The sequence below is a fragment of the Fonsecaea multimorphosa genome, assembly GCF_000836435.1.
Source record: "Fonsecaea multimorphosa CBS 102226 unplaced genomic scaffold supercont1.3, whole genome shotgun sequence".
NCBI lineage: Eukaryota > Fungi > Ascomycota > Eurotiomycetes > Chaetothyriales > Herpotrichiellaceae > Fonsecaea > Fonsecaea multimorphosa.
Window position 1 is genome coordinate 1,392,946 of NW_015971637.1, and position 14,257 is coordinate 1,407,202.

The following is a 14,257-nucleotide window of genomic DNA, read 5'->3' on the forward strand; positions in this document are numbered from 1 at the left end:
AGTAAATGCAGGTAGTGGACAGTGCTGGAGGATGGTTCGTGCAAACCGTCGGTGAGGGGTGAGACAATCCGGCAACAGTGGTCACCTGTTTGTGGTGAAGATTGATTTCCGTGAAAATGTCAGGGTGCACCGAGGTTCAAAAAGGCGAGGCTCATATATCCATGGCCACAAGTAGCAGCGCCGCAAAGGAAGAGGAAGCAGGATCGAAGGAGGGGTGCAACGCGTACAGTGATCCGTGTCTGAGAAGAGGGATCTACTCCAAGCTGAGGCTCATGGATACCTGACCTAGGCAGGTGCAGCGGAAGCCCTCTAACGGCCCTTGACTCTTGCCACCCTCGCTTCGGCTTCCTGACGCTCTGCAACTTGTTGTAGGAAGTCCATTCTTGTCAAATAGCCCTCCTTTGCCTTGGCATGTGTGTCCAACTCCTCCTGAAGGCCCTCAGTATCAACATGTTCGGCCCAGTCCATCTTACTTTTCTCAACAACGTTGAGTTTCGGACCTTTGAACTGGGCTTCTTGTGCTGTTCTGGACGTCCAAGCACCCTTGAAGGCGTCTGAATTGTGGAAATTAGGATCGAAGCGGGAGATCTTGCGAAGAGGTCGATTCATGACCTTGCCATCACCTGCCGGGCTCCCAGCCTTTGAGGAATCCTGCTGAGACAGCCACAATCGGGCCTCTGCCGATGATTTGAGGACTCTCTTTTCCTCAACGTGAACCTCACCTGCGAACTTGTAAGTGCGCTTAATCATGATGGTCTCTTCACCATCGACCACAGGCACATTCTCCTTGTCAGTATCCTTACTCTCCGAAGCAGCATCTGAAGGCATTGCTGTTCTGTTCGGCTGGACCGTCTGATCAACAGCGCTACCTTCCACACGGGGAGGAGGGAGTGGACCCGGCCGATTCATCTCTTCCCATATTCTGTTTACATCGATAGTGCTCCCCTTGCTTGAGGCCAGTTTGTTCCTCCTTCTTTCTTCCTTTTCCCTCGTTCGCATACCGCGGGTGCGGGCCCGCCATCCTTCAGAGTCATCTCCACTCTGCTCTGGCACTTCATGCTCATCTTTCTTGCCTTTCCTTCGCGCCTTCTTTTGTTCGCGGACGGTGGCTTCATCTCCCGAGTCGAGTTCTGTGATAAAGTCTCCTTGCGCCTGCGGGTTGTCGCTTTTCTGCCGTTTTCGGGGTCGACGTGGCGCATCATCGGCATCTCGCTCATCGTCCTCATCAGAAGAGGTCAAGCCTTCAGGACCGGAGCCATCGACTTCAAAGTCACTGTCAGCCTCTTCATCATAGCCGTCCTCCATGTTCATGTCATGTTCTTGCGGATCTGCCATGGCGCGAGTCTAGGTGCTTGAGTCGGTGAAGCGTCGGGTCATCGCCGCCCGAACTGGACGCGGCGAGTCAAAACAAGGCGGTTAGTAGGGCGACGAAGGATGGAAAGCGTGTCGGATGGTCAGACCAATCACTTGGATTGTCTCAGTTATCACACCGATCGGCTCAGTTGCAGTTTGCGGAATTGGATCTGGCTGCACGGCCTCGCCAATAAGCGAGCATTTTCCTTGGCGGCCGCAGTGACCACCCAGTGACGACTTCTACGCAGCAACATTGCCGACTCTTTGGGACTCATCAATGTCAAACGCAAGGAGCCAGACCTTATGACGACCCCGAGTGCCTGAACACAGGCAAGCGTGAACCTTACGTTACGAATCTCGCTTCAATAATGCGGACCGGTAGGCCCTGGTGGCTGAATGAAGCTCTTGATTATGCACTGGAAGCAAGCGGTCTTTTGTCCTCCCAGGCGACATGCGATCGTCTTCAGGACGCACATCCCTTCCCACAAAAGCTGTTGCGAGTGTTCAATCCCTTGACTAGGACATTGATCCATCGTCTTTGAGGTTTCTGCATACGGATTGATCGCTGGGAGGGAGAAGCACTGCTGGACGTGAAGACTAGAAGACTTGTGTTGTTACTGCGCTTGCTGACCTGGGTCGACCTCATCCTGTTTCCCTTTCTCCACTACATCGCATTCGCATTTCACCCATCCGGGATTCAAGACAAGTATTATCGATTCCTCCGTGCGCAGGTGGTTCCATTCTACACATCTCGCAGAAGGGCAACTCATTTGGTAAGGCTGCCATCACTCTCGGCCGTAAGCATTCCCGCAAGGCTGTCATAACTGCAGCATCGCGCTTCATACCCGTTTCGGTCGCTGGCAGATCTTGCAAGTCTTTGCTAACAGGTCTACCAACATCGATACTCTTACGTCCTTAACAGGCACGAAGCGGAGAGACTCAAAGCAGCACGCCATGGCTGCCACATTTGGCCAAGTTCTATAAAGCAAAGACGTGAAAGCCATCCAAAGCAGGGTATGTCGGAAATTTATCATGAGTATCGGCAAGAAAGGCAGCTCATTCAACCAGATTTTCTCGAGGCCTGGCCACTATAATAATCAGAGACAGCCACCCAAGTTCTTTTCCGATCTTAGGCTTTCAGATACGAAAATGGGAACTCCCGGTGCGAAGATGGATACTATTGTGCACTATCGTGATTGGCCAAATACAATGGGGGTGAGCATATCTGTCTGCGTTATGGACGCTCCTAACGAGTACCGTCTACAGTTCGATGCAAATTATGAAGAGAAGACCCCGGTTGAGTTAAGAGTGCAAGGTATCATTCCGCCTTACACAGCGGGCACTCTGTTTCGTACGGGTCTCGGGCCAAGGTCACTCCATACATCGAAGGACACTGAGTTCAAAATCAATCACTGGTTCGACAACTTCTCTCAAGTCCACCGTTTCCAAATCCACGCACCTCAGCCAGATTCGAAAGTGCGGGTCACTTACAATTCTCGCTTGGTCAGTGATGGACTGATTGAAAAGATCAAGAAGACCGGAAGGCTAGATGATTTCACATTCGCCGCAAAGTACGATCCCTGCAAATCCCTGTTTCAGAAAGTACAGGCTGTCTTTCAGCCATCAGCCCCTCCACTAAAGCCGAACGAGGTCAGCGCTGCAGTAACCATTTCTCTGAACTTTCCCGGTTTTGCCAGAGATGGTCAAAAATCAGAGGGTCCGCGGGATCCTGGCCAAGCTATGACTCTGTGCAATAAAACAGATGCCAATATCTTCCAATTTCTTGATCCGGAAACTCTGGAGCCCGTGGGCATTGCTCGCCAGGCCGTTCTTCACCCTGATCTCAAGGGCGTGGGCAGTGGCGCACATGCAAAAACAGACCCCGAAACAGGGGACGTCTTCAACTACAATCTCGACTTTGGTCGCACCGGGACCTATCGTCTGTGGCGCACTTCCGCGTCCACGGGAAAGACTTCCATCTTGGCGACATTTCACCATGCTCCGGCGTACCTTCATTCTCTCTTTCTGACAAAGAATTATGTGATTTTGTGCGTGTGGAACTCGTTTTATAAAGCGGGAGGGGCGTCTATCCTATGGAACCGAAATCTTCTGGATGCTATGGCGTGGGATGGCACGCGGCCAACCACCTGGTTTGTGGTTGATAAGCGATCGCCGGAAGAGGGCGGTAAGGGTGTTGTCGCCAAGTATATTTCCGAAGCGTTCTATTCCTTCCACACCATCAACGCGTACGAGGAGCCATCGAGATCCCAGCCAGGTGCAGTCGACATCGTGTGCGACCTCGCCGCATATGACAACATGGATGTTCTCCACCACTTCTATCTGGACAACCTGATGAGTGATCATCCCCAGGCACACGGCTACGCAGATTCATTGAGTTCTAGTTCACGCCCGAGCTATCGACGGTATCGCCTGCCGGTCATACCCACGACGCCAAAGCCTGGGCATTTCCATGCCAGTCTGGAGCACGAGAGCGCGAAGGTCGACGCATTCGAGCTTCCCGTTGTTAACCCCAAAATGGTGACAAGGAAGCATCGGTACATGTACGGCATTACTGACACTGGAAAGTCTACCTTTGTCGACGGTCTTGTCAAGTACGACGCCGAGACACACGCGACCACTCGATGGAGTGTACAGGGCCAAAGCCCAGGGGAGCCAATTTTCGTGGGAGACCCCCAATCTGAGGACGAAGACGGAGGAGTGCTCTTGTCGGTGGTCCTCGATGGGCCAGGAGGAAAGAGCTATCTCCTTGTGCTTGATGCGAAGACGATGACAGAGGTCGGGCGTGCGCATGTCGATGGTGTGATTGGATTCGGATTTCATGGCCTGCATGTTAGTTCCCGGGAGCCTGTCGGCAGGTTCAACGGAATGCATTTGTAAAAGATGATCTTTGGTTTGAGGGATGATCTGTGTACATTACCTACCTAGGGAGTTAGTAGGAACGCAGACACAATAATGAATGGACATGGTATAATTGGATGCTGTCTGAGTGGTGTTTGGCGTTGCGGATGTATTTCCCGAGCGCCGGGCTCGGCCTCAGTGCTAGCCCCCCGCATAAGGCAGAAACCTCGGATGATGCAATGCCTGTGGGCTAGTAGTATGGGCGAGGGTTGTGGGCGCTACCGGTTACTAGGTACCTAGGGCAAGTGAGTAGGTGGGTAGTCATAGCTTGGTGACAGCTGATGGCGGTTGGCGGGCATGACGTTGGTGTGCAGTGGCTGGACACAAAGAGCTTTGCATTGCTGTCAGGCACACAACCCAGCTTTCAAGTTCTTTCACTGCAAACGCACACACCTCATCTTCACCGTGATAGGTTTGCGAGTCACTTGTCGCGCTCCTTGTTCCTTTCCATTATGCATCTTCTCTAGCTACTTTCTTACTGCCTCCCTCTCCCTTCGCGCCTGCGCTCTTTGCTGTCTCACCTGGTCTCTGCGTAACCTGCTCCTCACGCGACTCTACTTCTGTCGTCGGCCAGCCGACCATCATGTCGGTTTCAGACCTCATTGACTGGCTTAGTCTGAGCAAGACTTCGCCGCAAGTCAAGGTCACTACCCTCCCCATCACCTACTTCAAATTCCCTCCCTCACCAGAACCAACGACCGTACCTCCGCCAGTCAACAACCCGACCTTCGCGCACCCATTCTCAATCCCGGCGGACCTGTACAATGTCCTCCTCTCTGCACATGTTCCCATCACGGTCGCGCTGGTGTACATGTCACTGGTATCTTTCCTGAACTCGGTCAATGCGAATCGCAAGTACAAGCCATGGGCATTCAGTAGGACATACGTCTTCAAACTTTTTGTCATTGTCCACAATATCTTCCTTGCTGTCTACTCAGCATGGACATGTGTTGGTATGGTTAATGCGTTGCACTTGTCGCTGCCGGAATGGGATCAAGAGTGGAAAGTCGCTGGAACCGTGGACGCACTTTGCAAAATGCACGGACCGAGAGGAGCTGGAAGTGCGGCGACTTACAATGCAACTACCAGCGCATGGCAAATGACGAATCGCATAATGCACCTAGCTGCGGATGGCCTTGGTCCTGAGAGTACAGATGTGGGCCGGATTTGGAATGAAGGGCTGGCGTTCTATGGATGGCTGTTCTACCTTTCCAAGTTCTATGAAGTCGTGGACACACTCATCATCTTGGCCAAGGGCAAGAGAAGCAGCCTCTTGCAAACCTATCACCACGCCGGAGCGATGCTGTGCATGTGGGCTGGAATTAGGTATATGTCTCCGCCAATCTGGATGTTTGTGCTGGTCAATTCCGGCATCCACTCAGTCATGGTAAGTCTACCCATAGATGCAAATGGATAATTCCGCTGACATGAGTACAGTACACATTCTACCTCTGCTCAGCAGTTGGAATCAAGGTTCCCAAATGGTTCAAACAGACCCTGACGACTCTCCAAATCACCCAGTTCGTTGTGGGCGCGACGTATGCCTTCTTACACCTCTTTGTCGCTTACCAGATACCGGTTAGCATTCCTTACATCTATCATGTGGGAGGAGCTGCCTCGAAGATCGTGTCAGAAGCTCCAACAGAGATCACCTCAACTGTGTCCACGGCAATCGCAACAGCCTCCGCCAGTATGGGAGCTTGGCTAAAGAAAGCACTCCTACGAGGTGCAGGTTATGAAGGCCTTGCCGAAAACGTGCTGAACCAAGAAGGCCAGCCATTCGGAGTCGATGCTGCCCACATCGTTGAAGATGTCATCAAGAGAGAGGAGACGAGATATAGAGATGAGCTCCAATGGGTCCATTGTCTCGACACGAGTGGTCAAGTCTTTGCCATCCTTCTGAATTGCATGTACCTCTTGCCTTTGACGTGGTTGTTCTTACAATTCTTTATCACGTCTTACCTGAAGCAAGTCGAGAGAAGACGAAGCCGATCAGCCAGCGAAACTGCGATGGTCGCGCGAAAGAGCTTTCAAGATGCATCCAAAGGTGTGGCGCGACGGCTTAGCGAAGCTGTTGAAGAAATGCATCGCGTCTCGGATGATATTGGAGATGATACTGTACTTGTGGACGGTGACGAGGTCAGAAGAGAGTTGAAAGAAGCCGCAGAACATGCCAAGATCACGATCAAGGAACATTCGGCGAAGGTCAAGCAGACAGCCAGCGCTAACTCGGAAAAGGTACAACAGGAGTTTCAGCGTGATATGGAAAAAGCGAGGAAAAACCTACACGATACTGCTGAAAAGGTCAAGAATGCTGCTGCACAGGCCGGGAGCGACGAGACCAGGGAGAAGATTTCGGCAAAAGCACAAGCTGTGATGGACTCGACCGCTGAAACTGTCGGGAAGACCATGGAGAGCGTCAAATCTACGGCCCAAAATGTTAAAGAGCAGACTCAGCCAGCTGTCAATTATGTCACGGAGAAGGCGAGCGACTTAAAAGCCCAGGCCCAACCAGCTGTCGACTACGCCACGGGCCAGGCGGGAGACTTGAAAGAACAAGCTGGGTCAGCTGCTGATTATGCTGCTGAGAAGGCGACGGAATTAAAAGAACGCGCAGTTGAGGCGTCACAAACAACAACCTCCCAGTCTCAAGAAGGTGCCCAAGAAGCCACAGAGTCAGGACAGTTAGCAGATGACCAGGAGCGAGACAGTGCAGAAGTAGACCCGGAAACAGCCAAAGACAAGGCTGAAATAATCAAACAAGAAATCGACGAGAATCTGGAGTCAGCAAAAGGCACGGCAACAGAAGAGGCGCAATCGCAGTCATCGGTAGAGAAATACACATCCCAGTCAAAGTCCCCAAACGGAAATGGCACCGCCGCCGAAGAGGAGACTGGTCCGAGCGCGAATCCGAACCAAAGCAAGTCTGGGGAGACGGCAGGAGCAGAGACGGGCGAGAGTGAAGAAGCCAAGAGTGAGAAAAAGGAAGAGGACAAGATCATCGATGAAAGCCAGGTGGTAAGGGATGAGGATGTGGCCGCCGATGGTGACAACAAAGCTGAAGAGGAAGGAGTGAATGGAGAAGGACAAAGCTGGGCAGATATTGCGAAAAAGAAACCCAGTGGGGAGGAAGAAGAGACGAAAGAAGGCGAACCTGACAAAGACAAAGAAGGCTGGGGAATCTGAATCGATGACCGAGCACGATACGAGCAGCAGCGAGTCGGCGAAGATGGAATCAGTACTCGACGAGAGGCATGTCGCAACGAAGTGACAGGGGAGAATCCAAAGGGACAGGGAGCCCATTCATCCGAACCCTAAGGTCCTCGACCTCATACTGTTTCTGTATGCTGCGAATCCATTCAATCGAGTGGTTTCCAAATCAAGCACACCCTCGAGGCTGGCATGCTCCCTTGCAAACACCTCGTTGGACTGCAGGACAGAAGTTTTGAAGGATCCCGACTTCGAGATAGAGCCAGGTAATAATAGTTCAAGACCTCCAACTATGTGCCTATGTAGGTAATTAATGAATAATTCGAGACAAGGAGGACCTCTAGAGTACCTACCTAGGCATCGGTCTATGTATTTACGTAGCTACAGTATGTAGGTAGCAGCTACATAGGTGCCAGATGGCTGGAGCGACTGGCCGAGCTCAGATTTTCCATTGCTATCAATCACATTTGTTGCCTTCCCTGCCTTCCATCGCAGGGGCTTTCCCTTTCCTCTATAGAACGCGTGTGTATTTATGCAAGGATCTCCAAGAACGCCCGACGACGCGTCCGCGTATCCGACAGACTGGGGTTTCGACCCAACTCAGCAGTCATATCCCGCGGTTGAACTCCACCAGACCCCCTTCGCCGCCCCTATCCCAGAACTCTTCCTCCAAGGTCCTGGCGCTGACGGCCTGCCGTTGCGGGAACGCCGCCAACGCCAAGGGCAGGGCAAAGATACTGGTCGTCAAGATCAAGCCCAAGTTCACGGGTAGGACCATCCTCGGCCGAGACTTGAGCCACTCTGTCTTCTGGAGTCGGACCAGTATGAGCGGAGGAAGGACCATGATGGGGGTCGCGTTGAGGACGCGGGAAATGGCTGTTTCACCCACGGCTAGGACGGCGGCTTTGCGAGATTTACCTAACGACTCGACTTCCTTGCCGGTCTTCTCACGTTCGGCTTTTTCCTGCTCGGATTGCACGGGGAAAATATCGATGCCGCGGCGAATCTCCTCGGAGCGCATCAGGAAGACGTTTAGTGCGCCTGCGCTCGCCACGGCTGCGAAGGGGACGAGGCGGCCGAGGACCAGTCTGGTGTTTGGCGAGAGTCGTTTCAACCGCGGGACAAGCGAGTTCAATCCCACAGCGACAGAGCAAGAGGCAGAGACTGCCATCAGGTAGGATTTCACCAACGTGGATGTGCTAAGCGGTGAGGATTTATTTGCATTGGCCGAGTTGATGGCCACATTGAGCGACTGGTTGATAATTTGCCAAGCTACGGTGCCGGTGGTGCTCAGGTTTGGTGTGAGCATACCAGCGGTGACGACCAGATTGGAGATCACGAAACAGGACATGCGGAATGGGAGGAAGACTGGCTGGCCGGTATCTGTTCAGTGTTAGACAGGATACTCTCTGTGTTGCGGCACGAGATATCATCTAACCTGGATGTAGTGTTGAATCCACGATCTTTTTGGCTTGCCATATTTCCGGGGTCATGACCTTTGCTTCCCCGGTCTTGTAGGAGGTCACGAGTCGCTTTGCATTTTCAAGGCCAGAGGAGGAAACGAATAGTGTTCTGGGGATCAAGCAACGGTCAGCACCAAGGCTTTAATCAAAGACGGCGGTGTATCTGCTGCGGTCTGTTGCGCTGTACCTTCAGCAGCATTTGATGGCACAAACTGGCCGCCAACCCAAAAGCTTCAGATCAACACTTCATAGTGACACGCTTGCTCTGTCCTCACCTCGGATCTGCTATCTGTGCCGACTGCATGACACGGCCCCAGTATGTTGACAGGTCATACTGAGATGCTGGGAGGTCTCTGTTCCCGGGAAGTGAGGCGGACATCGTGGCGCCAGCGCCTCAATGCGACCGCGTGGGTGTGTGAGAGGACCGGGGCAGATTAAAGAACCTGAATTAGTGGTGCTATGAGCTGCGAAAGGAAATGAACGAATGTCGGCTCGTGCGCAGTCTATGATCCTCTCATTGCGATCTCTGAGGGGCGGTCGTTGCGGTCTACGAGGTACAACTTGGAGGAGCTGAACTCGACGTACTCACAAGGAAAGTGTGACGAGGTTTCAGCCTTGCACTTCCGAGGTTCAGCCTCGTTCACGGCACATCGGAAGAACAGCCTTGCAGCTTCAACAACAGTTGCTTCCTATCACTATCTCAAACCTATGGCCTCGTAGCACTTGGCTGCCAAATTTCACATTGCTCGGTTTCCAACAAGCTCGGCAGTGCGGACACCACTGACGTCTTTTGCTCTCATATCCATTCGGAACGGCGTGTACCGGTGCGAGTCTCTGAAAGGCCCAAACGGGTTGGCGAGCTTCTTGACAAACTGTCCTTCTCGAATCTCGCCCTCGATGCCACCAAATGCCCCATCTGCACACCATCCCAACATCTTGCGAACACGGTCCGACATGCTGGCCTCGACCTCGGGTCGGATTGATAGGAAGTTGTTTTCCTGTTGCCGGATGAAGGATCGCATGAAGAACATGAGAATCACCGGCCGTTCCCCACTCGTCATTTTGTTTGGACCCGTGGCGTGCCAAAGTCGACTTTCGAAGACGAGCGCTGTCCCTGCTGGCCCTTCCGCCGCCACTGTCCCGTCTATATTGAAAGGATCTGGAGCACGACCGAAGTTAGTGGCGTCATTCGAGATCACGATTCCTCGGCAACCAGGGTAGCCAACGCCCGTTCGGTTGGAATCCAATACAGAAGTAAGGAGAAAGATCGACTCACCATCAGGGGCAATGGCACCGAGGTGACTGCCCGGAAACACCCTCGTTCCACCATTTTCCGCCGTGATATCAGTCAGAAACCACATGATGTTGATGCCAAAGTACAAGTTCCGAACTGGCGGTTGAATCCCGACCTGGTCTGTATGCAACATCATCGCGTCATTGCCTGGCCGGGCAATGTTCGCGCTATAGCTGTGGACCAGAAAGTTATCACCCAAGTTTTCTGGGATGACCTCATCAATTAGGGGATGCTCTAGCAGATCAAGGAACTCCTGTCCTTTATTGATCAACGTCCAGATCCTTTGGTTTGGCGTGTTCGGGCCCCCATCTCTCGCGGCAACACCAGCTTCCATCTCCCCACGTCCTTGTTGACGAACGGCTTCCGCCAAAACTTCGACTTGATCTCGGGTCAAAGCATTTTTCACCAAGCCATAGCCAAACTCTTTCAGATCGCGTCTAACCTGATCGATATCTTCTGTGGGAGTTGGTAACCTGCTGCCAGGCTTGGGCGACACAGGGTTGACCGGATCCACAGGGCAGAGGGCGTCACCGAACTTGACCGCAACCTTAATATCCCCCTTTGGCAGCGTCGATTTGTCGAAGAAGCCGTCCTTGAACAGAGCAAATCGCGGCTCCAGCTGACCCTGAGCGAACGCAATGATATAGCGAGGCTTGATTTTCACATGGCAGTCAGGTTCCCCGTCAAATGTCTGCAGGATGCGAGGCTCCTCCCGCGTATCAATGTAGATTGGCCCACTGTCTAGACCAATATCCAATCCGAGAACAGCCTTGACTCTGGTCATCTTGGGCAACCCATTTCGAATCACTTCCAGCGCTTCCTCACGATCGTCCTTCTTCTGCGAATGAGGCTTCCAGTTGGAGAACATGCCATATCTCAAGCCTGGCTTGGGAATACTTGTCGTTCCATTGGCAACACCGTTAGTGGCCACGGTGCTCGAGCCGTTCGTCACACCATTTGGGTGGTTACCAGGTTCTGATGGGCGCGAGAAATTCATCCTCACCAAAGTCCTTTTGTCTTGGATGGTGTAAATGGCTGTACATCTTCATGTTCGGAACGAACCTCGATGATATTCTGCTACCCCTAGGACCAGCTGCCACTCCACTGGTAGGCAGTAGCATGTGAGTAATGGTTTGCGCAGTCATGGAGACGGCAGCAAGAACCTTCGGCTTCATGGCCTACCCAGTCCAGCCAACAGAAGGACGGTACGATGGCTTGTGGACCGAGAACCAGTCCTTCGTTCAACCCCGCATTGTTTGATAGCTTGTCGGCAGGCGCCTGGTTCTGACCAGGATGCTCCAGGTTAGCATCCGCATTGAATTCGAGTCGTCTGAGAAGGGCAAAATTCTAAAAGGTGAGAGATCCTGTCGTAGGTTGAGACGAGTCAGAGAGATTTGATTCAGGCCACCGCTGGAGCGAAGAAAAGCTACCCTCGGTTGTATCGACTTCCTGCTTGACCAGGGCTGCGATCTAGACCTTTCTGGATATCCGCGGCTCTTCAATGCGCCCATTGGGAATCCAGCGACCTTTTCCCCAGACACGCTATTTTCCCATATCTACCTCGTATTTGGTACCCTATCGAGCAAATACCTGAGTGAAGCTCATCCGATTTGCCCCAGTGGCGGGGTCAAACAAATCTGGGGTCGTCAGGCCAATGTATTCCGGGACATTGGTCCTTCGAAACCTCCTCTCACGCAACAAGGTTTTGCTTCTCTGCCATGGGGAACTTCCTAGGACCCTTTCTGCTGGTCGTATTTATGCTCTCCTTAGCAGCCAGCCCCGCAATTTCGCCGCGTAAGAGGCCCTTCAGGAGCGACAGCCATGAATCTCCCTTCATCCTAGCCCTGCTTTCTCATTTTACTCTTACTCAGATTTCCCTATGTCATCACCAGCTTGACCAAACATCGATTGTCATTCCAGCGGCATGAAGGATGATTGTGACCAGTCCAAGGGCGGTCGCGGGGGTCGTTCAAGCCGAATGAGCAATGAGGACAGGAAACTTCGGAATCGCCTGTCGCAGAAAGCCTTCCGCGCTCGGCAGGCTATGCGAATCAAGGAGTTGGAGGACAGGCTGGAATCAAGGCCATCGTCCGAAACCGAACGAATCGCAGAGCTCGAAGAGCGAAATGCTTTTCTCGCCAGCAGGCTCTTCGAGTGCCATAAGAAACTGGAGAGCCTTCAGGTTACTATCAAAACTCTGTCAGAGGCTACTGCTGAGGCACTTGACATGGTAGTAAGTATTGCGATTAGCTCGACTTCTTTTCGGACCTCGCACAGGACTGATTCTTTCTGCGAAAGATCAACAAGGACAAAAAGAAGGACTCAGATGCCAATGAAGAGGTGGAAGATGATGTTCCTCGTCCAACCTCAGTGCCTTCGTCGACCTCAGACGTCTCTTCGCCGAATTTGAAAGACATCTCCGTCTCTTTACTAGAGACGGAATCTAATGGCGAAGGGGACATCGTTATTCCCGATCTGACTTTGGATGCCACTCATCAGAGCCCAGAAATCCCGGCGAATGCAGCGAACTGGCCCGATGTGGATACAGGTTACGACGAGATACCCAACGACTTCAAGGACGCCCTTCAAGCGGCGATAAGCAACGATCCCAGTATATTCGCCTCCTTGGATTTGCTCGAGTCTTCCAGTCCGAATAATGACGCGGTCTTCATAGACAAGAGCAGTCCCCTCATGTGGGAAAATATGATGGCCGAACCAATCATTCAACAAAGACGATCCTTCACTTTCCCGCAGATGGGTCCAAATGCATATGCTTCTGGAAATTATGGTCCGGTCTTGGTGCGAGGTCCCCATGGGCAGCTATACCGGACAAACTCCCCGTGGTCAGACCATATCACCACTCTCGAATACTTCTTACGCCAGAAGTGGAAACCGGTGGTCCTTCGAAGGAATGGAAAAGACATGCCAGTTGATGGGTACGTGAGCACTTGTGCTTTGATCCATGAAGTTTGACTGATTGGGCCTACAGTCTTCCGAGCTCGGTTTGCTTCATGCTGTCCTCATTCATATGTCTATCGTGGCCGACAATGGCCGCCTGGCACACCTACACCCGAGCTCATCTTCCCGTCGGCAGCCTTATGGCGTGGCGCCTAAACCCGACTCCGGAGATGTATGCGGCCATTGATCCTGCTCTCAGTCCGACGAAACTTCAGATGACAACGCACCACCCAGCAATTATCGATTGGATTCCCTATCCTACTCTACGTGACAAGCTAATCATCTACCATTCCGCCAATCCCCATCTAGATGATTTGATCTGCGAGATCGGCAATTCATATGTCATGGAAGTTGATCTTGCGCGTTTAATCGCAGGGATACCTCCTACTCGAGGCTATGTTGGGGTATGGGATCTTGTCCGATCGATCGCGCCGGAAGCGACATCAAGTTCAGATACGACCAATCTTTTCCAGCCGGATTTTGAGAATTCTCCGGAGACTATCGATGATTTCGATGAGGAGGAAGAGTTGACCAGCGGTGCCAGCTGTTTACCTGCGCCTAACGCAAGTGTGCTTTTCGGCTCGAAAGTGCTCGCCCTGAAAGCATTCAAGTTGATAGGCATGCACAAGGGTGTTGGGAACTTTTTGCTCGATCCGCATTTCTTCGACAGGCATCCAGAGCTTTTCGACCCTGCGGGAAACATTGTCGCCCATGGCGTCCCGCTCCGCCCTGGGAACCGGAAGTTCATTTCCGCGCCTCAGCCCTTGGACTCCAGCGTGCTGGGCAGGTACAAGGAGTTGTCTTCGTGGTCACTTTCCATGTCCTCGGCCATGATAACGGCGATATGAAGGAAATGCCAGAGCGGCAGGATCGTGGGGGATGAACGAGGAGGTTATCTTGGCCTGGAGCAGAGACATTCGTTGCGACTTCTACCAGTCGACTTGCGGCTACTCTTGAGAGGCCAGCTGAAAAGGCTTGCCATATGGAAAGCCTCTGGGTGACTGGATGGCTACGAGGAGGGAAGATATGGGTCATTCAGATCCTCTTGTCAAGATTAATA

At 52.5% G+C, this 14,257-nt stretch overlaps 6 protein-coding genes across 6 annotated transcripts; 3 read left to right on the forward strand and 3 right to left on the reverse strand.

Moving 5' to 3' along the window:
• Nucleotides 1–309: 309 nt before the first annotated feature.
• On the reverse strand, nucleotides 310–1,335 carry Z520_02319 (uncharacterized protein; the record flags this gene model as incomplete). Its single annotated transcript, XM_016772833.1, has 1 exon — nucleotides 310–1,335. One exon carries the CDS (start codon nucleotides 1,333–1,335, stop codon nucleotides 310–312), a length of 1,026 nt encoding a protein of 341 aa, XP_016636303.1.
• Nucleotides 1,336–2,385: 1,050 nt separating this feature from the next.
• On the forward strand, nucleotides 2,386–4,251 carry Z520_02320 (uncharacterized protein; the record flags this gene model as incomplete). Its single annotated transcript, XM_016772834.1, has 2 exons — nucleotides 2,386–2,568; nucleotides 2,620–4,251. 2 exons carry the CDS (start codon nucleotides 2,386–2,388, stop codon nucleotides 4,249–4,251), a joined length of 1,815 nt encoding a protein of 604 aa, XP_016636304.1.
• A 604-nt stretch (nucleotides 4,252–4,855) lies between these two features.
• Z520_02321 (uncharacterized protein) lies at nucleotides 4,856–7,458 on the forward strand (the record flags this gene model as incomplete). The annotated part of the gene is made up of 2 exons (XM_016772835.1): nucleotides 4,856–5,659; nucleotides 5,710–7,458. 2 exons carry the CDS (start codon nucleotides 4,856–4,858, stop codon nucleotides 7,456–7,458), a joined length of 2,553 nt encoding a protein of 850 aa, XP_016636305.1.
• Nucleotides 7,459–8,089: 631 nt separating this feature from the next.
• On the reverse strand, nucleotides 8,090–9,324 carry Z520_02322 (uncharacterized protein; the record flags this gene model as incomplete). The annotated part of the gene is made up of 3 exons (XM_016772836.1): nucleotides 8,090–8,865; nucleotides 8,921–9,054; nucleotides 9,221–9,324. 3 exons carry the CDS (start codon nucleotides 9,322–9,324, stop codon nucleotides 8,090–8,092), a joined length of 1,014 nt encoding a protein of 337 aa, XP_016636306.1.
• Nucleotides 9,325–9,682: 358 nt separating this feature from the next.
• On the reverse strand, nucleotides 9,683–11,236 carry Z520_02323 (uncharacterized protein; the record flags this gene model as incomplete). Its single annotated transcript, XM_016772837.1, has 1 exon — nucleotides 9,683–11,236. The coding sequence occupies one exon, from the start codon at nucleotides 11,234–11,236 to the stop codon at nucleotides 9,683–9,685; it is 1,554 nt and encodes a 517-aa protein (XP_016636307.1).
• Nucleotides 11,237–12,163: 927 nt separating this feature from the next.
• Nucleotides 12,164–14,045, forward strand: Z520_02324 (uncharacterized protein; the record flags this gene model as incomplete). The annotated part of the gene is made up of 3 exons (XM_016772838.1): nucleotides 12,164–12,472; nucleotides 12,538–13,175; nucleotides 13,229–14,045. 3 exons carry the CDS (start codon nucleotides 12,164–12,166, stop codon nucleotides 14,043–14,045), a joined length of 1,764 nt encoding a protein of 587 aa, XP_016636308.1.
• Between the last annotated feature and the right edge of the window lie 212 nt (nucleotides 14,046–14,257).